At 42.2% G+C, this 26,864-nt stretch overlaps 1 protein-coding gene across 6 annotated transcripts in view; it reads left to right on the top strand.

The window, feature by feature from the left end:
- Positions 1–25,355, top strand: part of nalcn (sodium leak channel, non-selective) — a 358,024-nt gene extending 332,669 nt beyond the window's left edge. For 5 of the 6 annotated variants that reach the window (XM_072578059.1, XM_072578064.1, XM_072578061.1 and 2 more), the window contains 11 exons: positions 1,014–1,082; positions 1,732–1,880; positions 5,801–5,894; positions 7,594–7,726; positions 8,545–8,660; positions 11,388–11,545; positions 13,579–13,729; positions 14,973–15,122; positions 17,594–17,711; positions 20,477–20,697; positions 23,577–25,355. In XM_072578059.1, the coding sequence (XP_072434160.1) occupies positions 1,014–1,082; positions 1,732–1,880; positions 5,801–5,894; positions 7,594–7,726; positions 8,545–8,660; positions 11,388–11,545; positions 13,579–13,729; positions 14,973–15,122; positions 17,594–17,711; positions 20,477–20,670 (1,332 nt within the window). In that variant the 3' untranslated portion in view covers positions 20,671–20,697; positions 23,577–25,355. The remainder of the gene's footprint in view (positions 1–1,013; positions 1,083–1,731; positions 1,881–5,800; positions 5,895–7,593; positions 7,727–8,544; positions 8,661–11,387; positions 11,546–13,578; positions 13,730–14,972; positions 15,123–17,593; positions 17,712–20,476; positions 20,698–23,576) is intronic. The other variant, XM_072578060.1, reaches the window with a different exon arrangement.
- Positions 25,356–26,864: the final 1,509 nt, after the last annotated feature.

The raw sequence follows: 26,864 nt of genomic DNA, 5'->3' as shown, positions 1-26,864 counted from the left end.
CCTCCCCACAGGAACAGCTTCTCTAGTGAAATGTATTTCTTCCACAAGGGCTCAGTCCAAACACCAAAAACAGTGAAGACACTTACACAAAAAACAAAGAAAACTAGAGTCCAAGGGCTAAGCCCTACCACAAAATTAACATTGTTATTTTCTCAAAAAAAAAGAGAAAAGAGTAACACACAGGCTGTAACCAGCCAGGGAAACAACAATCCCCTGATGAGAACTGAGTTACACCTGAAACACATTATGTGCATCAGGAGTTTAACAATCAGCCCTCACTAAAAGGAATGTCAGTTAAAAACTGACTAAATAATTCAGCCAGTTCAGGAATCAGGTTTTTCCCTCTCCAAAAAAAAAGGTCAGAAACCAACAGTAACATACTGACTATAGCACCAGCCAGCACAGAGTCAGTCCCCTAAACTGAAGAGACTCTGAATCTCCTGTTTATATTTTTTTTTCCCCCAAATTTCACTGTTTAGCAAGCTAGTACTCTGACCAACTAAGCCAGAATGTCATGTTGACACTCCTGTTTACTGAATCTCCTGTTTATATCAGTCAGCCAGGGCTTTCCTGATTGGCCCAGGTTATCAACCCCAATCAAGGATTTCATAGTCAATGAGATCCACCTGGCCTTTGTATCAATTACTACAGTAGATGCAGTAATATTTTTTCCACTTTTGGGATAAGCATAATTAACAGTCATAAATATAAGACAGTTGCCAATAAAGAGCAAATACAAAAGAATTAAAGAGATATTTCTTTATTCAAAAGTGTGGTGAGAATGTGAAACTTGTGACAGGGAGTGGTTGTGGTGAATAGTGTAGACACATTTAAGATGAATGCAGAAAACATGAAGGAAAAATATGTCACCTGGTCCTGAGATGGAGTGGAGGAGGCTCATGTGGAATATAAATACTGCAATAGACCAGTTAGGCTGAATGGCCTGTTTCTGTGCTGATACGACTCCATTAGTTTGGATAAGTTTGTTTCAGCTGCTTGTTGTTAATTTACAGAATGAATATACTTACGTGATGGGAGCCTGTGTAATTGTGTTCAGGTTCTTTTCCATTTGTGGAAAGCATGTGAGTAGTCAAGCTAAATTAGAAACTGCACATTTTGCAGAGCACTTCGTGATTGTGATGAAGTAAATGTGCAACTGCATGCCTCCATTTACCTGTGCTCTAACTCATGCTATGTATTGTGTTCCTGTTGTCATGTGCGGAGTGTATATTTGTGTAACATGCTTTACATCCATTCATTGCATTCATTGTGTTTTTATTTGCTTTGATGTGGTTCTCGTTCCTCTCGACCACCTACAACAAGATGTCACAGTGCGACTTGATGTGTCCATCGTTCTCGATGACCAGATGGTGCAGAGATATGATCACTTCAAGGAGTTGAGCCATTCCTATCTCAGGTCCATTTCTTAGCGAAGTTTAGGTCATTACAGATTAGTAAAAGTAATGAAGTAAAATACAGTTTTGGATTTAGCTATTCAGTGAGGCCAATACCGATTAATGTATTCGTTGAGATGAATAATGAGGTGTTGACATAGCTAAGATTGTTGGTCATAGAACAACTACAAAATGTGTGAAGGTTCAAGTTCTGAAACCTGTTTTTTAACAATTAGAGGTGTTCACAAATCTATTAGTTTGGTTTCCTTGTAATTTATATTTAGTCAGTTTTGAATGCATCCAGATGAATTTGAAACCCTTTGTTTTCTGATTTCAGGTGACATTGAAGATGTTGTTACTGACAGTGGTTGTCAGTATGTATAAGAGCTTTTTTATTATAGTGGGAATGTTCCTGCTGCTTATCTGTTACGCTTTTGCCGGAGTTGTTTTGTTTGGAACTGTGAAATACGGGGAGAACATCAACAGGTTTGTAATTGTATTCCCTCATTGGGACCCCAAACAGTTTGATGAATGTCACTTCAGTGTGTGAAGTTGCTAATTGCTTGGGATCGTGCATGTTACATATGAAGACATTGATTACAAAGTGGGACAGATTACAAAGTAATGTGGGGATTCCATCTTGGTGCAAACTAACAGACAATAACCACATCAAATGAGAAGGTGCCTTGGAACCTCCATAAGCCTCAACTCATCCAAAACACCACTGACTCTGTCCTAACATGCACTAAGGTCTGATTGATCATGTAGATGGTTCTCTGTCTAACCAATGATGATGGAAGAGACCCAAATCTGGAAGTCTTGTCCCAAATCCTCCCCTTGCAAAAAATGGTGGAGACTGGAATAGGGGTGGATCACACATTGCATACCCATGGTTCATGGAGGCAGCCAACTTTATCAGATCTGATTGGTTTGCTGGTGCATTGTCTAAAATGTGCACCTGATAGGAGTTATTCTGAGATGTAGGGAACCCATTTAGATATAAGGCACCCTTTGTATATGGTCTTAGGAAAACTTTTGGAAAGATCAACTGGCCTTTGGGAGAGGTAAATGGCCTTTTAAGGATTGCTAAACATAGACAAGAATGTGCATAAAATATGGACAAACTAATTGGGACTATCAGGTTCTTTGGAGCTAGCAAGAGAGTTGTGAAGAGTTGTCAAGTTATTTGAAAAGAAAACTGCGGCACAAAAAAAACAGTGCTCACTAATTCCACTCCCTTTGTTGACACATGCCTGAAACTATTGATACATCAAAATGCTGTTCAACCAGTTTCACAATGTATCATTATTGCAATGGGATGCCTGTCACTTCACTGTTGATTGACAGTTGCAAACGCTTACAAACAAACATTTATTTTAATATTCCCATTTGACAATCCCTTTGAAATGTGACTATGACTACAAATATTTGTTTTCATAAGCATCTGAAGGAGGTTAAATTTTTGAAGATTTTTTTATTAATGAGAGCTATTTCAAAGAGTCTATTCATCAAAATAGACATTTAAGAACTTAATGTCGGGACAGGTCCTGAGGTCTGCACATAGTGAACGTTAGATGGATTGAAACAAAGAGTTTAAGTACAAGGCAGTGGTCAGAAGGTATGAGTTGGCACTAAGTTAGCATTTGAGGATATGAAGAGCCATGAGAGTTTGTAGAAGATGGCATGAAGGGTATGAGAAGTCAAAGGAATGGTAAAAGGTATGCCTTGGCATGGATGGAATGGGGAAGGGTGTAAGGATGTGAAAAAACTCCCTCCTAAAACCTCTACATTTCTCCCCTTCTCTCCTTCTTTAAGAAATTCCCTCAGCTGGAAGGTTCATTTTCAGATGTTTCATCACCATACTAAGTAACATCATCAGTGAGCCTCCAGTGAAGCCCTGGTGTTAGTGACCCACTTTCGATTTATGTGTTTAGGTTTTCTTGGAGAAAGTGAGAACTGCAGATGCTGGAGCTCAGAGTTGAGAGTGTCGAGCTGGAAAAGCACAGCAGGTCAGGCATCCGAGGAACAGGAGAAACGACATTTCAGACATAAGCCCTTCATCAGGAATGAAGAAGGGCTTATGCCCGAAACGTTGATTCTCCTGCTTCTCGAATGCTGCCTGATATGCTGTGCTTTTCCAGCTTTACACTCTTTAGGTTTCCTTGGGTTGTCATTTCCTATGTTGATGTCATTTCCCGTTCCTTTTCTCAGAGGGTGGTAAATGGGGTCTAAGTCAATGTGTTTGTTGATAGAGTTCTCTGTTTGACTTGTCCTAGGCTGGATGTGTTGTCCCAGTTGAAGTGGTGTCCTTCCTCATCTGTATAAAAGGATACTAGCAAGAGTGGGTCATCTCTTTTTGTGGCTAGTTGATGTTCATGTATCCTGGTGGCTAGTTTTCCACCTGTTTGTCCAATGTAGTGTTTGTTACAGTTGTTGCAAGGTATTTTGTAAATTATATTAGTTTTGCTTGTTGTCTGAATAGGGTCTTTCAAGTTCATTAGCTGCTGTTTTAGTGTGTTTTGGGGTTTGTGGGCTACCATGGTGCCAAGAGGTCTGAGTAGTCTGGCAGTCATTTCCAAGATATCTTTGATGTAGGGGAGAGCGGCTAGGGCTTCTGGACGTGTTTTGTCTGCTTGTTTGGGTTGGTTGCTGAGAAATCCGCAGACTGTGTTCATTGTGTACCCATTCTTTTTGAATACTGACTTTCCTCTGCTATTCATAGTTCCTCTGTGCTGCATTGTGTGGTGGCTTGTTGAAAAGACTAGTTAGATTTCTTGGCATCATGTAGCCAACAACCCACAAACACACTAAAACAGCAGCTAATTAAGTTAAAAGACCCTATACAGACAACAAGCAAAACTAATGTCATTAACAAAATACCTTGCTAGAACTGTAACAAACACTGCATGGACAAACAGGCAGAAAACTAGCCATCAGGATACATGAACATCAATTAGCCACAAAAAGACATGACCCACTCTCACTAGTATCCTTACATACAGATGAGAAAGGACACCATTTCAACTGGGACAACACATCCAGCCTAGGACAAGTCAAACACATTGACTTAGACCCCATTTACCACCCTCTGAGAAAAGGAACGGGAAATGACATCACCACAGAAAATGATATCACCAACCCAAGGAACCTAAACACATAAATAGAAAGCGGATAACTCAGACCAGTGCTTCACTGATGATGTTACCCAGTATGGTGACAAAACATCTGAATACAAACTTTACAGCTCAGTGAGCAAACTTACAACCAGAACCTCAACCTGAGCTACAAATCTTCTCAAAACTTGCTGATACTCCTTCAAGCCTATCTTTTTAACCAAACTTTTGGTCACTTCCCCCTAATATTTCCTTATATGTGGCTGGGTGTTTGATAATATTTCTGTGAAGCACCTTGGCATATTTTATCAATGTAAAGGTGTTAAACAAATGCTCATTGTTGACAGACTCTCATGCTGCTTTGGGATAGAAATCGAAGGCGACGAGTTCCCCCAGCTCTCCTGTGAGGGGAATGTGTGTCTCTTCTGTAGCTTGACCAGAATCTCAGAGCCAGCTGATGGCTGCCTCAGTCAAGTCAGCCATAAATATTTGTGCAATGATTTCCTCTGACTCTCAAAGAATGTGGTGAGGGCAGGTGACCGAGACTGCTGGTGCCCATGCAGTAGAACAAATATTTGCACTTCTGGATTCCTTTCCATGACTTCAGGATATCCCAGAGCACCTTACAGGCAATAGATGCTTTTCTCAGTATAGCCGCTATCGTGTTGAAGGGAAGTTAACACCCAATCGTCACTCAATAAACTGATTGAGTCATAGAGATGTACAGTCCGGAAACAGACCCTTCAGTCCAACTCGTCCATTCCGACCAGATATTCTACATTAATCTCATCCCATTTGCCAGCATTTGGCCCATATCCCTCTAAACCCTTCCTATTTATATACCCATCCAGCTGCCTTTCAAATGTTGTAATTGTATCAGTCTCCACCACTTCCTCTGGCAGCTCATTCTATACATGCATCACCCTTAGGTCCCTTTTAAATCTTTCTCCTCAAACCTTAAACCTATGCCAGCGATGTGTTCGTGGCCAGATCATGTATTTTTGAGATGTTAATTGAGTGACTAAATATATTCCAGGGCGCTGAGGAGAGCTGACATTGACATGGTTGGCTGAATGGCCTCCCTTTGCATACTTTGTTATGTTTAAGGACCACCTCTCATTGAAAAGAAAATCATTGTTCTACATATGTAATAAAGAGGAACGGCAATTAAGGTTGGGTAGTGGCTATTTTCATCACTTTACCAGTTTAGTTTTGCTAAGGCAGCCTGGCAGTTTATTCATTGGATCACTGTTTTGATTACCATAAGAATTCATCCTTTTGTTTCACTTACAGACATGCAAATTTCTCTTCTGCTGGGAAAGCCATCACAGTTTTATTCCGTATTGTTACAGGGGAAGACTGGAATAAGATTATGCATGACTGCATGGTAAGTACAGGCCCATTCTGCCATTGGACCAACAGCACTATCATTATCCACAACCAGTGACAAGGAACTTGTCCTGGTAGCTCTGGCCTTTGAGTCTTTATAGGGCAGTGTACCAGAACAGTATCAGTGTACCAGAACAGTGGCAGTGTACCAGAACAGTATCAGTGCCCAAAATGGATCAATTCTGAGGACAGTTGCATGGTTGAGGCTTGTACTTCAAGATTAAGAGGTGACTAAATTAAGATATTTAAAATGATTCAAGGAGTTGATAGTTTCTCTCTAGCTATGCTGTTGTCTTTGGAGGAGTGAGGTTCCCAGGAAAGTAAGGAGGAGTCCGGAACAAGGCACAAAACCTTAATATTAGAGCCAGGCCATTCAGACGCAATGTTAGAGGTTTTATGATTTTGGCATCTCAGGGAATCTTTGAAATATGGAGAACAAATGGGCAGGTGGATTTAGAATGTAGAATACATCGGCTGATGATCAGCCAAGGTTGTCTTGACTGGTGGAGCAATCTCAAGAAGCTGGGTGTACCTAACTCTTACTTTGTAAAGGGTTGTGGAAATCTGGAACCCTGTCTTCCCAAGAAAGCTGGGGAGTCAAGTGAATACTTCAAGACTGACATTGATTCTTTTTTTCAGAAACAAAGACAGAATTGCTGGAAAAGCTCAGCAGGTCTGGCAGTATCTGTGAAGAGAAATCAGAGTCAATATTTTGGGTCCCATGACCCTTCCTCAATTTCTGTTTTTGCTTCTGAACTAAAGCATCCGCAGTTCTTGTGGTTTTTTTATTTGACACTGATTTTTGTTGGGTGAAGATGTTACAGATAACAGGTTGAAGACTCATAAAAGGAAGTGATATATGGGACAGCTGTCATCCATTTGATAACTGAACAGGTTTGAGGGGATAAATTACCTCAGTCTGATCTGACAGTTTCCCATTGGGTAATCTGCCTCTGGCTTAAGTGCTCCAATCTGTGGCTTTACCCCTCCTGGACATCCATCAAGGTTCCATCAAGGATAAAGAGCTAACCTCACTATCTGAGAGACAAAATGTGACACTTGTCCCCCAGCTGTTGCTAGGTATGATTGAACATACTCTTAGAGGTTTCTTCACATGGCTTTCACCTCCAATTTGTTTTTATAACTAAGAAACAAAACTGTTGTAAGAAATTGGGGAAAAACTGCACACTTTTTCTAATGTCGCCTGTGGTTTTCTCCCCCAGTTTTGCTCAAAACACCGTATGAGATAAATTTGCAATTCCTGAAAGCTCCAGGACATCCTGGAGATTTGGCAACTCTCAATAGAGCTCGGTTCCCATCAGATTATCAGTTTTTTTTTCAGGAATTCATTCCCAAGGTATGGGTATCGCTGCCCAGGTTGCCATTTATTACCTGTCTCTAATGGCCTTTGAATTAGTTGGCTTACTGGGCCATTTCAGAGTACAGTTAAGAGTCAACCAGGTTATCATGGGACTGGTATTACATACAGGGCAGGCCCGACAAGGATGTCAGTTTTTCTCCCCTAAAAGACATTGTGAAACATGCATCTTTTAAATAATTATGGTTACCATTTGTGCTTGCTTTTTATTCTGGAGTGTTTCAGTTAATTAGCTGAATGCTTGCCCATTTTCCAGTGGCTGCATTGGGATTTGAACTCCTGTCTCTATATCATTAGTGTCTCTGTATCTGTTTCGCAGGTTCAGCCACCTTTCTGCACTCCTGATGATGAGAATTACTGGGAGACAGATTGTGGAAACTACGCTGGAGCTCTGATGTATTTCTGTTCCTTTTATGTCATCATTGCCTATATCATGTTAAATCTACTTGTTGGTAAGTAGACCAGCTTTCATCATTCAAACCAGAATGAAAATGTTTGGTAGAAGTTTAGCACCTAGAGTGGGACAAATCACAGTGATCTGAATTTGTCAAACACTTCTCTCCCTCAGTCTCCTCCACGATGTTTTCTCTTATACTATTTTTTTGCTGGAAGCAGCAGTTGACAACAACATAATGCGAAATCTGGGACCTCAGCAAACATTAGGATCACAGCCTTTATTTCCCTGATACCATGATGCCATGAAATGTTCTTGGCGCTGGAAAGCCAAATAACTGTGGACTGGCTGTTAATGAAAAAGATGATTTAATATTTCTGGTGTCGTCCCTTTGTTAAATTTAAAAAGGAATTTAAGGTACATCGCGATGGGATCATTGCCTCTTATTGAACTTTTTATTGATGTGGGTACCCCTGCCAAGGCCTGAGCTATGCCATTTTTGCCCATCCCAAACTGTCCTTGAGAAAGTGATGTTGAACCACCTTCTTGAATTGCTACAGTTCATGTGGTACAGAACTACATGGTAATAAAGGAGACAGTTATAGGATTTTGACCCAGCAACAGTGGAGGAATGTGATGATATAGTTGCGAGTTAGGGTGGTGCCTGGCTTGGAGGGTAACTTATCTGGTGTTTGCTGCCTAAGCCTCCCGGTTTAAGAGGGTACAAGTTTGGAAGATACTGTCAAAGGAGCCTTCAGCAGCAGTGCGTCAGTTCCTTTATGGGATACGTTCCTTGTCTTCCAAAGTTAGCCCTGACAAAAGATCTTTTCCTGTTATATATCAGACAATGAATCTTTTATCATTTCTTTCCACCAGCTATCATTGTAGAAAATTTTTCATTGTTTTACTCAACTGAAGAGGATCAACTGCTGAGCTACAATGATCTTCGACATTTCCAAATAATTTGGAATATGGTAGATGACAAAAGAGAGGTGCGTAACCTCTGATGAAATTAATTATCCTGAGCATTGTCTAGTTTTGAATGTGAGAATTATTTGATATCCTCCTCTTGCTCCTCAACCAACTCAAGAGGTTTTTACCTGATTCAAAGCTCCAGATGGGCATTAGGAACGATTGGTATGGCCTGGCCAGCATCTATTTCTGATGGTTTTTCATGTTATTGCAGAGTCCAGACACAGCTGTCAACATTGACTATCAAGTGTTTAGGGACCATTCACTTGAACAGCACATTTACAAAAGATGAATAGTAATGCCGTAGCTGAACATGGGAGCGTGGGTGCAGAGTCCAGCACCTTTCCCTGCCCACATGCGAAGTCATTCTCCTCCCCTGTGTTTGATTCCCATGTGACCCCTCAAAACCCACTTTCCTCACTGACCTTGCCTCTGCCCAACTCTCAAACAATTCAGAGTTCTTAAATGCCTCCTCCCACCCCATTGATCAATCTCAAATTTAAAATGAAGCTGTTTGCAGAAGAGAGCTCCAAACTTGCACCACTCTTTGTGCGTCATGGTGTTTCCTAAATTCACTGCCAAAACGTCTGGCTTGATAGACCATTTCTCTCAGTCTAACCAGCAGAAATAGTTTCTCTGTATTCTAACTTATCCATTAATATCTTGAAAATGTTAATGTAATCACCCTGCTACATTCTAAATGTCAGTGAATACCACCCTACTTTGTAATCTCTTGTCATAATTTAAACTGGAGAGGAACTGTCTATGTTTCTGCTGTGGTTGGAGCCCGATTAAAGTGCACTGAATTTAATACCTGAATTCTATTGAGGCAGACTCCATGTTTCCTTGGATTTCCAATTGTGCTATAATTTGGAATGCCGATTAAAATTCACAGGATTAAGTATTTTACACGGCTTTGCACTGACCTGCCTGCCCCCACCCCAAACTGCAGGCAAGAGCCAAATGGGTGGAGTGGGTGGGGGAGGAACCAATCGCAAGGCAACTTAATTGAGTGATGATGATATAAACTATGATGGTTGAAGTTTAGAAGATGTCATAGTGGAGAACTCAAATTAAGTCACTGCCACTAATTCATGTCACTGTCTTTAAAAAAAAATGATTAGAATCTCTGCTAGTACCACTTCTTTATATTCTAATCTTAATAATATAGAGTAGGTTCCAGTACCTGCGGGGGATACATTCCAAGATCTATCATGGAAGCCCAAAACTGTGGATAGGAGTGAGCCCATTCATTTCAATGGGAAATTTATCTTCCCAGCAGCCCCTTAGTCCCTGGTTCCAAAAGGTTCCCTGTAATATGTTCGGGTAGGTAAAACCGTGGAAAACAATTCCACAGATATGGGAGTCGCCCTCTACATCAGCCATCATGTATACTGGATAAACTGGTTGAAAGGCACTGGAGCTTCCAAAGCCACGACAATGAGACAAGTGATTTTAATTAATCACCTCATTCCTACACACGGTAACAAGGTGCTCCCCTGTCAGTAGGTTGAATTCTCACCACTGAGTCTGAAGATGGTGGGCTCAAGTATTGAGCACTTAGAGTGTTGCATTCAATTCTGGTCACCACATGGCAGGAAGGATGTTGAGGCTTTGGAGAGGGTGTAGGAGAGGTTTACCAGGATGCTGCCTGGAATAGAGGGTATGAGCTATTGAAAAGGGTCAGGTTGTTTTCTCTGGAAGCTAAGAGGAGACTTGATAGAAGTCTATAAAATTATGAGATGCGTAGATAGGGTCGACGGTCAGAATCTTTTTTCCCGGAGTTGAAATCCCTAATAATAGGAGACATGCATTTAAGGTGAGAGGGGTAAAGTCCAAAGGAGATGTGAGGGGTGAGATTTTTACAGTGTGTGGTAGGAGTCTGGAACATGTTGCCGTGGGTGGAGGCAGATACAATAAGAGTGTTTAAGAGGGGCATTTAGATAAGGAATGGAGGGATATGGACCAAGGAAAGGCAGAAAGAATTAGTTCAATTTGACATGTTCAGCACAACATGTGGGTTGAAGGGCCCGTTCTTGTGCTGTACTGTCCTGTGTTCCATGTCTAAAGTCTCGCTGCAGAAATGTGAGCCAAACATTAAGGCTATTAATCTTAGTGAGTACCAAAGAAGTATTGCACGTCAGAGATGCCGTCTTCAGATGAGATGGCACCACCTGTACCCTCGGGTGGATATACAAGATTCTTTAATAACAGTTCAAAGAGGAGCGGGTGGAGGGGGGGGGGGTGCTCACTGCTATCCTGGCTCATATTTATGTCTCAATCAATAGTGGCATGAAAACTGATCATCTGGTCTTTTTCACACTGCTGTTTGTGGGATCTTGCTGTGCACACATTGTTTTTCATGAGCACAGGCAACAACAGCAGCCAATCATGAGTCCCTGTCTTTCTTACAGTTTTTAATCTTGTCACACGAACAACTTCAATTTCTGTTACAAGGAGCTTTTCAATGCTGGACAAGGAATAAAAGGAAGCCGCTCTGCCCATTGTGCCTGTTCAACCACACAGTTGAGTCTAATTGAGTCTTAACTCTCTGCAACCTGCCTCGATTCCATGAGCACTAATGTCTTCAATGCAGCAAAAATCTACCAGTTTGTTACTCTGAAAGATGCTGGACAAATGCTGTTGTTAGCTGAACAGACTGTTTGTTTGTTTTTCATTTCCTCCATTGGTGAACAGTTCTAAAAGAGGCCAAGGTAACTTTTATCAAATGTTTTGTTTGTCATCAGGGAGCAATCCCAACCTCCCGTGTGAAGTTCTTACTGCGTCTGTTACGTGGGAGACTGGAGGTTGACTTGGAGAAAGACAAGCTGCTTTTCAAGCACATGTGTTATGAGATGGAGAGGCTGCACAATGGAGGAGATGTCACATTTCATGATGTGCTGAGGTATCAGAACAGTTTACCCCTCTTCCTAAGTTACAGCTTTATTACACAATGAGAATATGCAACTCGCTACCACTGGTAGTGATGGAGATGAATAATGTTGTAAAATCATTACTATTATTAAATCATTTTCCAATGTTTTTCTTATCCCGCTGCTAATTGTAAATATTAGGGGAGAAGAAAAACAGCAATAGACGTTCATTTCATTTGACTCTCAACAATGTGGAGAGCTACCTTCCCTGACGAGTACAGAACCAACGAAGAGACTGGAAAAGCTGGGGCTGATCTCCTTGGCAAAGAAGATTAAGGGGAGATTTAATAGAGATGTTCAAAATTGGGAAGAGTAACTGGAGAGAAAATGAGGACTGTGGTACCTCTGGCAAGAGGTCAATAGTCAGAAGACACAGATTTCTATTAGTGGTCATTGACAATAAAGGAGAGATGAGGAGGCCATTCTTACACAGCGAGTTGTGATCTGGAATGCACTGCCTGAAAAGCTGATAGAAGTGGATTCAGTTGCAATTTGTGAAAGAGAATTGGATTTGCTGGTTAATTCAGTCAGAGAGCCGGTGCAGATATTGTGGACCAAGCTGCCACCTCCTGTGGTGAATGATCCTGGTATTTGCCATGAAGCCAAGAGACTTTAGATATCGGAGTTCACACTGTGAATGCATGTCTTGTTGAATTTTGTTATGCCAAAAGTAGAGACCCTAAATCTTAACATATTTTAATAACATTGTTCTTTTATCTTCCTTTGATATGACCTAGAAACAGGAGGAGACCATCCCACCTCTCCTTAAGTCCATCAAGCCTGCATGGTTTTGTAATCCATAATCCCCTTACCTAACAAGAACCTATCAACTTCAGGTTTGAAAATTTCAACTGAAACCCCAGCCTGAACCTTCACCTGTTTTTATTTTTGTTGGGGGATGTTCAGTGGGGCAAGATTTCCAGAGTTCTGAGGAAGGGTCACTCGACCTAAAACATGAACTCTGATTTTCCCTCCACCAATGCTGCCAGACCTGCTGAGCTTTTCCAGCAATTTCTGTTTTTGTCTCTGATTTACAGCATGCGCAGTTCTTTCACTTTTTCCAAACTTCCACATCCCTTCATGTAAAGTGCTTCCTGACATCACCTCTGAACAGCTTGGCTTGAATTTTAAGTTTCAGTCCACTTGTTCTAGACTCACCACCAACACAAATATCGACCCTGTCAGATTGTTTTGATCAGTTTAACACCCCATAACCATCATCACAGTTAAGTCACCTGCTAATCACCTATACTCATTGGAATGTCATCCTATTTTATGCAATTTATCTTCATAATTTAATCTTTGTTAACTGTTCCATGCAAAACATTGTTTCAACCAAAAATCGAAAGAATTGCAGATGCTGAAAATCAGAAACAGTAACTGCAGAGAGGCTGGTATCCCATCACCAAATCATCCTTTATTTACTTGGGTACAGTACACTGGCTGTAGCCAGCCAGCTCGGAGTCAGTCCCCTGAACTGAGGAGATTCTAAACTGGTTAAAGAATAGTTTAGAAGGGTCACTGGACCAGAAACATTAACTCTGATTTCTCTCTACAGATGCTGTTGAGTTTTTTCAGCAATTTCTGTTTTTATTATTTCAGCCAACTAAATTTCTATCAGGCATATTGCTATAACATTTAATTCAGTCATTTATGTACATGTATGATATTAAGCTAAGAAACTTAGAGTGGAATGGTGGCTCAGTGGTTAGCACTGCAGCCTCACAGTGCCAGGGACCCAGGTTTGATTCCAGCCTCTGGGGACTGTCTGTGTGGAGTTTGCGGGTTCTCCCCATGTCTGCATGCGTTTCCTTCCACAATCCAAAGATGTGCAAGTCAGGTGGATTGGCCATGCTAAATTGCCCATAGTGTTACGTGCATTAGTCAGAGGGAGTTGGGTCTGCGCGGGTTGCTCTTTGGAGGGTCAGTGAGGACTTATTAGCCCGAAGGGCCTGTTTCCACACTGTAGGGATTCAAATCTAATCTAATCTAATTCTGTTGCTAGCATGCTGTCATACAGGTCAGTGGACATCAGGAAAAGCCTTCAGCTTGAAGAACTGTTAGCAAGAGAGCAGCTTGAATACACGATAGAAGAAGAGGTAGCAAAACAAACAATACGAATGTGGCTGAAGAAATGTTTGAAACGCATTAGAGCAGTAAGTAATTTCTAAGAACATGCTCTACATTGTTAGTCAGCAGAAAAATGGATGTACAAGAGGCTATGACATTTGTTTTATGTTGAAACTCAGCTAGATCACACTTGGAGTATTGTTCACATATCTGGTCTCCGTCATTACAGAAAGAATAGAGAAGAACTGGTGAAGGTGCAATAGTAAGTTCACAACTATAGTCTCCGAACCGACAAGTTATTACTATTAGGAAGGATTGAACAAGCCAAGTCTGTTCTCTTTTCTAGAGGAAGGACAAGGTTGAAGGCTGACTTGACAGAGGTCCTTCAAGATTGTGTTGGGATTTGATAAGGAAGATACAGGGAAGATAGAGGAGACCTCATCAAAGAGCCATAGATCTAAGAATGTTATGAAAAAATTCAGTTGGGAATAAAGAAAAGCGTCTTCCTTTAGAGAATAGGGAGAATGTAGGACCCATTACCACAGGAAATGATTGAGATTAATAGAATAAACAATTTTCAAAGAATCCTAGAGACCTCATGAAAGAGAATGGAATAGAAGGCAATTCTGAATTTTTGACCTTCCCCTTTAATGTTGTAACTGCAGTTTCTGAAAGATTTCCAACCAGCTAAACTGCTTAATCTAGGCAGAACCTAATCAAATCACTGAAAGGATTGCCGAAGTGTAGGCTTAAGTGTCCAACATTACACCCTAGTATTCATGTGAAATTTAAACAGGCCCTTGATCTGAACTAGGCCTTGTCTGCAGTGCTGGCTAAACACACATACAAATCCAAAGGTGACTTTTGCCAATTCCACTAACTCATTCACCTACATGACTGCAGTGTTAATCACATGACTAGCAGAGACTTGCTGCTGCCAGTCCTGACACTCCATTGCAAAAGGGAGATGAAGAGGTGCTTATGTCCAGATCATCCTGCTCCTCTCTGCAACGGCCCCCATTAACTCTGCACCAGTCAGAAATCCATTCTGGGTAACTGCACTCCCTATTGCATGACTTGTGGGAGATTTCAACTTCACACCTGTAGTCAGGAGTTTGCACAAACATCTGGGCAAATAGGTTAACATGTCGGGCATGTTCTACAGACAGCTTGCCAATCACTCCTTTGACAGAGATTCCCCCCACCAAGGGGTAGTAAAAATCAAATATCGCATCCACAGTCTAGTGTCCTAATGGACCAACTGGCTGTAAGTATGACCATGAGTCTGATATTTTACCTTCCTGAGTAAATGTTATCCTGTGTCTTCAGAAACAGCAACAATCCTGTAGCATCATCCACAGTCTGCGAGAGAGTCAACAGCAGGAGTTAAGCAGGTTCCTTATTCCCCCCAGCATCGAGACAACTCAAGCCAGCGAAGAAATGCTCGCCAGTAATCAAGATAATGAAGCTGCTCCTGAGGTGAGTCATTCCCTCTGATCAGTCATCTTCGCAGTGCCCATTTCCTAATCGTCTTGCAGAATGCACAACAGCTTTTACTTGCGTTAAATGGTAGACAATCCACAATGCTTTGTGGGAGCAATGTGGCACACAAGGTTTTGAGACCATGATATTAGGACAGCTTGGTCAGACTGGTTATTTTTCCCTCTCGAAAAAACTGAAAGAGGAGGTAGAAAATTTTAGAAAGGGTTTCCAAAGCTTAAGGCAACCTTTAGCTGAAGCCACAAGCACAAATGGTGGAGTGATTACCAACCGGGGATGTGCAGGAGGCCTGAATGAGAGCAGGCCAGAGATCTCAGGGGGTTGACAGGCTTGGGGGTGTAGCAGGAATAGGGGGCAGTGACGCAATGGAGGGATCTGAAAACAAAGCAGAGTATTTTTCATGGTCTCAGCTCTGCAGCACTGTAAAAGACTCTAAATGTGGACTGACAGTAGGGATAGGCCTCCTTGACCATATGAACACACCAAGGCCTCGTAACCATACCACTGCCTATCAAGAAAACAGACCGGCCTTTTTGAATTTGTTAATCTAGTCAGTCACCTTTCACAGATCTGGAACCAACATAGCTGAAGGGGTCCTGTCATCACCTGAGAAAACGAGATGTCTCAGCATCCTCATGTCCATCAATGCCTCCCTACAGAAACTTTGTGCTCACTTATCCAGTGTGTCCTTGATTCATCTTCCACACCACCATGCAAAACAACCCCTTCCAAAGCTTAATCTGTGAGGCACATGGAATGATCCTCAGTGTATCAGTAAAGAACCAAGTTCCATGACCAAAAGCACTTCCTTAAATGTGCTTTCAGATGTAGGTGACAATGGCAAGTTAATTTTTATTTCCCAACCTTAGTTGTTACAGTTTGTTATGATGCAGGAGGCCATTCAGCCCATCATGTCTGCGCCAGTTCTATTACCTGGGGCCAGTCTCCTGTCATTTCCCCATATCGTTGCACTCCATTTATATCCAATGCCCTTTTAAATGCCCCAGTTGAACCTGCATCCACCACACTTCCAGGCGTGAATCCTAACTACTCACTGTGTGAAAATCTTTTTCACATTGCGCTTGCTTCATTTGGAGATCACTTTAAATCGGTGGCCTCTCATTCCTTTTGTCTTCAACGATCTACTCTGTCGAGCCCAGATAGGGAGAGCATCGAGTGTTCAATAGGGTAGCATTTTCTCTTCAGATTCAAATTATGCAATTGAGACTAAAATGTGGTTGTAACAATGCTGGTGAGGTGAGGCATCAGCTATCTTGCAAAGTTAATTTGCATAATAAACCTAATATTTTCATAAACAACTCAGGCAGATTATTTCATATTTCTCTCCTTTAAAAAAACATTGTTTGATCAGTAATGAGTACAAGTTAATTGATATAAAAGCAAAGCAATGGTGATTCTGAAAATATCAAATAGAAGCAGAAATTAGTGAGGTTTAAGAAGATTTGTAGCTCGGGTTGAGGTTTTGGACGTAGGTTCGCTCGCTGAGCTGGAAGGTTTATTTTCAGATGTTTCGTCACATGCCAGGTAACATCTTCAGTGAGCCTCTGGATGAAGACTTTGTTCGGAGGCTCACTGAAGATGTTACCTAGTATGGTGACAAAACTTCTGAAAACAAACCTTCCAGCACAGTGAGCAAACCTACATCCAGAAGCCGAAATTAGTCAGCAGCTCAGGCAGCAACTGTGGAGAGAGAAACAAGAGTTAACATTTCAGGATGATGAGCCTTCATTAGAAATGTAATCAAGTTGGAGATGTACCGGATTTGAAGCAAGTCCAGAGATTTGGAAAGCTAGGAACACTGTGACAAGGTGGAAGTCAAGAGACTAAATGGCAAAAGGGACTATTATTGTCATTTTCAGCTCCTCTGGACCAATCATTTGTTTGTTTCTGTGTTCTGATTTTGTCTTGCACTATCAACCTCGTTTGAATTTAAATCTTGACCCAATGTAAAACCTCATGTTCATTTTTACATTGTAAAAATACTGTGAGGAATATGGAATGTACTGTATAAAAATGAACATGAGGTTATACACTGGTCTGGTCTCAGCAAAAGTAGAGAAAGCTGTACCTCAAAGTGTGGGCCTGATCAGGTTAAAGCAGCATGATCTGTTATCCAAAGAAGTTTACTGAACAATTGAGTAGTTTTCTATGTGCCAGCCACAAATGGCCAGATTCGTTATGTTAAATGCTGCACAGTAGGATGTGAACTCCCAATGCCCTGGTTAATAGTTTAGTGCAGTAATAACTAGACTAAGTGTTCCCGGCTGTATAATTAAAGAGAAAATGTGATTTATGGTGGCGTGCACACAGCCATTAATGCAAAAGGAGCATCTGCCTGCTGATTATTCTTCCCACAGATTATGATAGAGTGATTGCTAACTCAACAATAATGAGCTTGTCAACCATCATCATTCTTGTCTCCTGTACAGTCCAGTAGTCAACAGCAGCTGCTCAGCCCAACACACTCAGACAGAGGTGGTTATCGATCCGACTCTGCCGATATCGGAAAGCCGCAAAGAAAATTTGGTCAGTGGCGTCTTCCATCAGGTATTTTGAGAATCGTGTCTTCTATGTTGTCATAATGACAGCTTGGAAGCAAGTCACAGAACTCAGTAAAGTGATCGCTTAACAGGGACACAGGATGTCCTCATACAAGGACAGCTGAGAATTAGTTGCTGCGGCAACAGTAGCAGGATACAACTCTGTCATTTCTAACAGGATGAATTCTTCTCCTCTCTTTGTCCTTTGAAGCAGCGATGAACACATTCATCAGCTCGGAGAAAGTGAGGACTGCAGATGCAGGAGGTCAGAGTCGAGAGCATGGTGCTGGAAAAGCACAGCAGGAATCCTGATGAAGGGCTTATGCCCGAAACGTCGACTCTCGCTTCTCTGATGCTGCCTGACCTCCTGTGCTTTTCCAGCACCACATTCCCGACCTACATTCATCAGCTTGGGTGTTTGGTAGGGTTTCAGTGGACATGTAGGTGATGCTAAGGTCAGTCTACATCCAGAAGGCCCTGCTGCAAATTGGACAGGCTACGGCAGGCAATTTGAGTTTTGTTTGAGTTGCTCACTTGGGATTTCCTCTGCTCATGTAAACGCAAAGACAACTGAGACTGAATAATCTGTAACTCCTGGTTATTGCTTTCAGCAAAGGGTGACAGTTGGAAACTATGGCAAGTCCTGTGAACATTAACAGAAAGAGAAGGGTCACTGGTCCATCATGCCTGTCCTCACCTAACGATGGCTGAAGCATTGTCACTAATACTTCTTACCCCCAATACCACTATCTGATTTCCAACCCCCCCCCCCCCCCCCCCCCAGCCACCAAACCCAACCCTAATGGCTACAAATATCCTGGGAGATTCCTGACTGGTTTTATTTCCCCCCACCCCCAATCCCATCCCCTCAACATGCTAATTGAAGCAAGTCCAAAAGCGTATTATCTATTATCTACCTGGGTGGCGCAGTGGCTCAATGGTTAGCACTGCTGCCTCACAGCATGATGGGCTCGGGTTTGATTCCATCCTGTGTGTGTGTGTGTGTGTGTGTGTGTGTGTGGTTTTTTTTTGCACATTCTCCCTGTGTCTGCATGGGTTTCCTCTGGGTGCTCCAGTTTCCTCCCACTGTCCAAAGATGTGCAGGTTAGGTGGGTTGGCCGTGATAAATAGCCCATACTGTCCAGGGATGTGCAGGCTAGGTGGATAATCCATGGGAATTACAGGGATGGGGTCAAGGGGTGAGTTTGGGTGAGAGCCTGTTTGGAGGGATTCTACGATATCTCTAACTATGTTTCCCTTCTTTAAGACGCATTTTCTCTCCCAGTCAAGTACCCAGCCAGCTCTTGATGTGATTCAGAGGACTGGATCTTTGAACACAGAAGAAGGTAGATGTGTCAGTTCATGCAGCTGGTTGGTGTACAGATTTTTTGGCACTGTCCTGTGCCCATTTTCCCTCAGACAGGATGTAGTGACAGGGTACGGGTGAAGGGCAGCTGGAAGTATTAGGGAACCACCAAAACCAGTAGACAGAGGTGGCTGTCAGAGCAGGTTTATTCACATTTTGTAATCTTACAGAGCTCTGCCCCCTGATTTGCCTCCAGCGTAGTGCCCCACAAGTTCCTTTTTATATGTCTCAAGCACAATCAATGGGTCAATGCCATGACCTATTTACCTTCGCCCTTAATGATATGATTAACAGTGGAAACAGTTTCTCCTTATGTACTTTATCAAAACCCTACATAGCATCTTGGAAGCTTACAGCGGTGCAGGAGGCCATTTAGTCCATCATGTCATAGAATTCCTGCAGTGTGGAAGCAGGCCATTTGGCCCATCAAGCACGCACCAAACCTCCAAAGAGCATCCCATCCATACCCATCCCCCTACTCTATCCTATCCAATCCTTGTAACCCTGCATTCCCCATGTCTAATCCACCTAGCCAGCACATCCCTGGACACAATAGGCAATTTAGCATGGCCAGTCCACCTAATCTGCACATGTTTGGGCTCTGGGAGGAAATCAGGGCACTGTGAGGCAGCAATGCTAACCACTGAGCCACCGTGTTGCCATCCAAGTCTGTGCCAGCCAAGAAAGAGTTGTTCAGCCTTATCACACTTTCCAACTTTTGAGGCGCTTTGCCTGTAGATTGTGGCATTTCTAGAATATATCCAACTGTCTTTTAAAATGTGATGAGTTTCTGCCTGACCCAGCCTTAGATAATCGATAATAGACAATAGGTGCAGGAGTAGGCCATTCTGCCCTTCAAGCCTGCACCACCATTCAATATGATCATGGCTGATCATCCTTAATCAGTAATCCTTCCGTGAAAGCAGTGACTTCCGGAATCTCAACAACCCTCTAGGTGAAAATTCTTCTGCCAGTTACTTTAAATCTATACTCCCCTTTTTACTGAAATCCTCTAAGGAAGATAATTTAAAGAACAATTCTGTTAAACCTCACCTTAATCTTCTCTGCTCTAAGGAGAATGACCCAGTTAGTCCAGTCTATCCACATTACTAAAGTCCCTCAGACATAGAGCCAATCCACTAAATCTTGTCACCTACTCCTATGCTCTGACATCCTTCCTAAAGTAGAAGGTGTGAAAAAGTACAATGAAGTAAACTGACTGGAAGGACGTTTGTGTGTTGCACAAGCGACAGCATGGCAGCAGCTGGGCTGAATGGCCTGTTTCTGTTTGGTAAATTCTAAGTAATTTGCTTTAAGTTTGCCTCCATCTGGTCTATTAGACATGGTTTCACTTAATCTTAATTGAAGATAAAATTACTTAGCTAGCCTTTCCTTTGGGCTTGCAGCTCCGAAACCCATCAGCCACTCTGTGTCGACGGTGAATCTGCGATTCGGAGGTCGTACAACCATTAAATCGGTTATGTGTAAAATTAACCCAATGTCGGATGCTGCCTGTTCTGGTTCAGATGTTAAGAAATGGTGGACCCGACAACTCACTGTGGAAAGTGACGAGAGTGCGGACGACCTCTTGGATATATAACATTAAGTGGAGTTCTCTTTAAAGCCGGTAGGTGGTGATTGACTGCTTTATTTGTGAATAATCCTCTTGCATTTCTATCATTTAATCTACGATAGGTGCCCAGAATGTTGACCAGGGAATTGGCTCATTGCTAGGTGATATGACAGATTTATTGAATCTCATCCAGAAAGTGAAAAGGCTAGAGGTTAACCTGATAGAGATCTTTAAATGACAGAGGTTCAATAGAGTAGACCAACACTACAACAGTGAGGACTCTTCAGAAATATCTCTTGACTGTAAACTGCTTTGGGATGCTATAATATCTACATTGGTGAGAGGAAATGCAGACTGGTGATTCATTTTGCAGAGCTCCTCGTCTGTGACCATAAGAATGACCACCATCTTCCAGTTGTTTGCCATTTAAATAAACCCCTTTGCTCCCATCCTAACATTTCTATCCTCAGTCAGTGTTCCAATGAAGCTAAAGTGCGAGATAGAGAAACAACTTTCTGCTTAGGCTCATCACATCCCCTAGGATTCAACATTGTGTTCCACAACTTCAGGGTATAACCCCTGTACTCCACCGCTCCAGCACTTATGCCCCTGGCCCAGGGTATCTTGATTTTGCATCCAACAGAACACATCCATTTTCTCCCTTTCATACCTTCATTTTTGCTCATTTTCCATCTCCATTTCTCCTTTATCACCATTCGCACTGCCTTTGTCTTTTCCTCTGGGCACCCTCACCATCTGTTCCACTCATCTCTCAACCCCCTCTTGTCAACAGCAAAAAAAGCCACCATTTCCCAGTTTCGGATTCTCCGAAGTGTTAACACTGTGCTTCTCACCAGTCCTCTGCTTCTCGAGCACTTTCAGTTTTTATTTCAGATTTCCAGCATCCATGGTATTTTGTTTTTATAAGCTTGGCCTGGTCAGCAGTCCTCAGTAAAGTCAAAGGAAATGGCCTTTAGCCAGGAGATCCTGACACAGTACACCAATGGCAGCCTTTGATATGGTCAGTCAGTTGTATGGCCGGTCACAGTCAGGACCCTCTCCTGGAGTTGAAGAACCAGAATTGAAGAACCACCACCCACCACCCACCTTGACTCGTTCTACCCTATGGTGGACTGTTTTCCTCAGAATGAGCAAGAGGTATGTATTAAGGGTGGCACAGCTGTTACTTTTGGGGAGGTGCCCTGAGCAGGTAAGGTTGGTGGTCTGAGGGTTGGGATGGGTGAGGGCAGGTAGGGAAGGCTTTTCAGGCAATACTAAGAGTGATAGAGCATGATCTCTGATGGGTGATGGGGTATGTAACAGCGACTGAGTGAGTTCTGAGGTATTGGACAGAAGATGGTGGCACTTAAGCTGTCGGAATGGAGAAGGGTGTTCATCATTTTCCTACATTGCGAGGCATTACTGCTCACAGCTGAGTCTGCACTGATCTGGGTGGCAACCTTAGACCAGGCTGGCAATGTGTGGTGTCATGACCCTCCTCTGTGAGTGACCTCCCCCTGTCCTGACCCCATAATTCTGCAAGTGATGGCAGTTACCTGACTTCAGTGCCCCTCCTGCAATAAGAGCAGTCAGAAAATCTACACCTCGGCCAAAAGGTTCTGAAGAGTCTTGATAAGGTTGGCACTGAAAGGGGGGTTTCCACTGTCTGGGGAATCTAAAACAAAGGAACACAGAGTCTCAGAAAAAGGATACAATCAGTTAGGTCTGAAATGTTGAGAAAATACTTCAAAGGGTTGTGAATCTTTAGCAGTCTGTAACCCAGAGAATTATGGCTGCTTCAACATTGAATATATTTCATGCTGGGAACGATAGATTAGTGGCCTCTAGAATAGAGTAGAAATTTATTGTCATGTGTACTTTTACATGAAAAATATAGTCACCCCCATCATGATGCCCAAGATCCACATGAATGTACTGAATGGTGGAACAGCCTCCTGGGGCTGGAAAATGTACTCCTGCTGTTTCTTTTTGCAATGCCCTACTGCTCAGGAACAGGTGGCACTTACTGAGAATTCAATTGGGAAATGTAACAAACTGAGAAACTGTGTGCAATGAAATAATTTTAATGCCTTTCTTTGTTGGTTCCTTAATTTCCCAATTATGACAGCATTACTGAATATTGCCTCTAAAAGGCTGCACAGAAATTTCCTGATGCTTTACCCACCAGCACTGGTTTTGCACCAATGCTTACAATGTGACCTTATGAAACGTTGGTGCAAATCATGCCAAGGAAGTTCTCAGCATGGAGGTGAGCCTCCTATTCAGTGGTGGTGCTGTTCAAAATCAGATGGCCTTTAGCCGAGCCTGACCTAACAATTGGTCGCTACTAGATGTTGTTTTCCTTGCCCTTGCTGTTGAATTAATTTGGAGGGAAGGGGTTCTTTTGAATCATAATCGATTTTTTTTTCTTTGTAAGAGTCCGATTTTTGACCCACATTCAGAATTTTCTTATCATTATTTCACTCCCATCTCTAATTACCCTTGAGCCACCTCCTTGAATCTCTGCAGTCTGTCCAGTGTGAGTACACACACCGTGCTGGTAAGAGGGGAGCTCCAGGACTTTGATCCAGCATCAGTGAAGGAATGGCAATTGGAATTCCAAGACAGAGCAGTGTGTGACTTGGAGAGTAACTTGCAGGTGGTGGTGCACCCACTTGTCTTTGCCCTGATCCTTCTCTCTGGTAAAGATTATGGGTTTGAAGGGTATCGTTGATAAGTCATTGCAGTGCATCAGCTGCCATTTTAAGGAGCAAATGTTGCAACCAGAATTTTCAGTACATCTCTGGCCCCATTGTACCGAAAGCAAATCCCAGGAAATTCTCGTCCTCGAGTTCCTTTCTCCTTGGTAGTTTTACATAACAAAATGAAATTAAGTGTATGTACGTGTCTTTTGTCCATTTGTGCTTCTCAAGGCAAGGACCAAATCACTGAAGGGAATGAAGACTTTCAATGTCATGCCAGAATCCAACATCCGATGTCCTTCACACTGGAAAGTGCCAGGTCATTGATGAAACAGAGCATCTGCACAAGCTTCGAGGGGCACTGCAAACCGGAGGAGAACAATTTCATCATTGACTTTACACCGTTTGTCCATCAGATTGTGCCAAATGTTTGAGGTTTTTGGGGACAAGAGGGGCGAGAGTTGTGGTTGCTGGGGTGTGAGTGATAGGTTTATCATTATTGTGGGCCTCAATTGTGATTTGCCAAATGGGAGGGGGGGGGTGGAAATGTGGAAAGGGAGAAGAGGGGTGAGGTGTAGGACTCATTGGATAGCTCTTTCAAAGAGTCACGATGGGCTGAATGGTCTCATTCCATTATCTTCCGATGTGTTTTTACTCACAGCATTCAGTAGAAAACAGCAGGAGAAACACATCCTCTGGGTTTCCAGAGCTGGGTTGACTTTGCTGCCACCATGTAGTATTGTGGATCAGTCATCAAATTTGCCTCCTCTGACTGGAGGTTTTAGCACATGATCTCTCACCTCCAAGCGCCACCCCCACCTTCCAGTCACTGCCTAGAAGGATAATCAAGCATAGTAACAGTAAGGTTTGTAAATGAATGGACTAACCATAGCAGAGCTCCAGTTTGAATTACACTAGATGAGTCAGTTCAGTATTTGACATTCTCATGTTTTATTGGTTATTCCTTCTGGGCGGTCAACCAAGACCTCCACTGATGAAGGGCTTTTGCCCGAAACGTCGATTTCGAAGCTACTTGGATGCTGCCTGAACTGCTGTGCTCTACCGGCACCACTAATCCAGAATCTGGTTTCCAGCATCTGCAGTCATTGTTTTTACCACCAAGACCTCCACCCAGTCACCCCGCCTTCCCCACAGCCATCAGTGAACCTGCTCACTTGCCACTGTCAAATGGATAACTGTTAATGTTCCTAAAGAGTTATTAGGAAAAGCCTTTTTTTAAAAAAAAAAGCCTCTATTTTTTCTCCTGGATGTTTCTCCCAGCACCAACTGGGTGATTTAATCATCACTTCCTGAGGCTCCCAGGTCATCCTGGACACTCGACATTGAACGCTACCTTCCTGTGTGGATTGTTGTCAAGCTATTGACATTCAGATTTGATTTTAATAAAAGAGCTTGACCTCATTACAGTATAGATTTTAAAACCTATTTATGTGCTTTGCCGCCCTCTGGTGTGGAACATTGTTGAGTGCAATATCTTAAAAAGTCACAACCAAAGAGGGAACATATTTGTAACTCCTAGACAGACTGTAAGCCATAACTACTTCAACAAGGATTAATCTTAATTTGATACTTGTGGAATTTAAGTTTTCATCTTGTAAATGTATTGAATGTAAAACTTTATATGTAGAAATGTCATGTGTGAATCTTGGTTGGATTCTCATCCATCAGTGTGAGTTAAAATGAAACTTCAACATTTCGTGCCTTTACTAAATGTTCATGTCTGGTCAAACCATACTTGTTGATTTGAAAATGATTTCTGAAGTGAATATTTCCAGTTGTTTTTAATATTATTACGCAATAACCCGTACTTGCCTAGTATTGGTTTCTGTGTTTTTCTGACATTATTGCCATTGCTAATCAGGAAACTGAGACACTGCCTGACCTGCTGTGCTTTTCCAGCACCACACTCTTCGACTCTGATATCCAGCATCTGCAGTCCTCACTTTCTCCTAGAGTACAAAGTCAGTTTATTTTAATATTAAATGTCAAGTGTCAATAAAAAAAATCCTTCATTTAATAATCTGCTGGAAGTTTAGTTTTACTATCAGTTTTGCATCGAACAAATGAACTTTATTAAGTTGTGCAGCTTTGAAAATTGTGGTATTTCCAATGTTAAGTTGATGCAAAAGAGAACTTCTTTTAAAAAAAACTGATTTCCTTTTCAACACAATGCCACTAAACACATAACTGCATGCAAATGGGCCCTCACTAGCTCAACTCTGCCGTGAGTTATTACGGAAGAGACTGCAAGTTTCTCACTGTGAAATATATTCATGAAGTTGGTTAGTCATCAGTTTACATGAGACAACAGCAACTTGTTGTTTCAAAATGATGAAAGAGCTTGCATTACTAATGTGGCAATCACACCCTTAGGACATCCTAAAACTGCAATCAGTAAGTTGTGTATATTGTTGTTTTGTAACTAAGTGCAAACTCATTTTGACAGTTGTATGGTTGGTTCATTTTGAAGATCTTTGGAGATATAGAATCCCTACAGTGGAGATGCAAGCCATTCAGCCCATCAAGTCCACACCAGCCCTCTGAAGGATGTCCCATCCAGACCCACCTCACTACCCTGGAGCCCTGCATTTCCTATGGCTAATCCACCTAGCCTGCACCTCCCAAGATACTATGGGCAATTTAGCATGGCCATTCCACTCAACCTGCACATCTTTGGGCTGTGGGAGGAAACCCACATAGACACGGGGAAAATGTGCAAACTCCACGCAGACTGAGGTTGGAATAAAACCCAAGTCCCTAGCGCTGTGAGGCAGCAGTGCTAAACACTGAGCCACCATGCCAGATAATTAATGATATCCAAGTCATCATCCCTATTCTTCTTCAAACCAATACCATGCATTTACTTTTTGCATCTTTCTAAACAGGTGGATGAAACCTCAATTTTCATGATTCCTTCAGTTCCTTTTCCACACACACCTTTCATCTGTGTGCTCTGCTTATCAGTTCTTCCACCAATGATAACAGTTTCTTTATATCTGCTCTAACCAAACCTTCCAGAATTTGGATTATCTTTAATCTCCAGTCTCCTCTCAAGCTTCTCGATGATAATAGACCATGTTTCTCCAATCTATCCAGGGAACTGAAGTTCTTCACTGCTGGAACCATTCCCATAAGATTTTTCTGCACACTCTCTAATGTCTGCATGTCCCTCCAAAAATAATTATAAGGAGTTGATCAAAGATAGAGAAGCAGAGAAAGTATTTCACCTGGTAGGAACGTAACTTTAATATTGGTGCTGGGTTCATTTCGAGATTTCAGGGATAAGGTCAAAAATTCTGTTGAAGGATAAAGTTGGAATTGTTTTCCCTGGAGAAGGCTAAAAGGAAACTTGATTGAAGGTTTCAAGATCATGAGTGGTCCGGACAGAGTAGGTACAGAGAAACAGTTCCCACTCATAAAAGGATCAAGAACAGGAGGTCAGCTTTAATTGATTCATTCATGATGATCCACTCATGGTTATTTAAACAGAAATACCTT

The sequence above is a fragment of the Chiloscyllium punctatum genome, chromosome 9, assembly GCF_047496795.1.
Source record: "Chiloscyllium punctatum isolate Juve2018m chromosome 9, sChiPun1.3, whole genome shotgun sequence".
NCBI lineage: Eukaryota > Metazoa > Chordata > Chondrichthyes > Orectolobiformes > Hemiscylliidae > Chiloscyllium > Chiloscyllium punctatum.
Note: the sequence above shows the minus strand (reverse complement) of the source record. Positions and strands in the feature narration are given on the sequence as shown.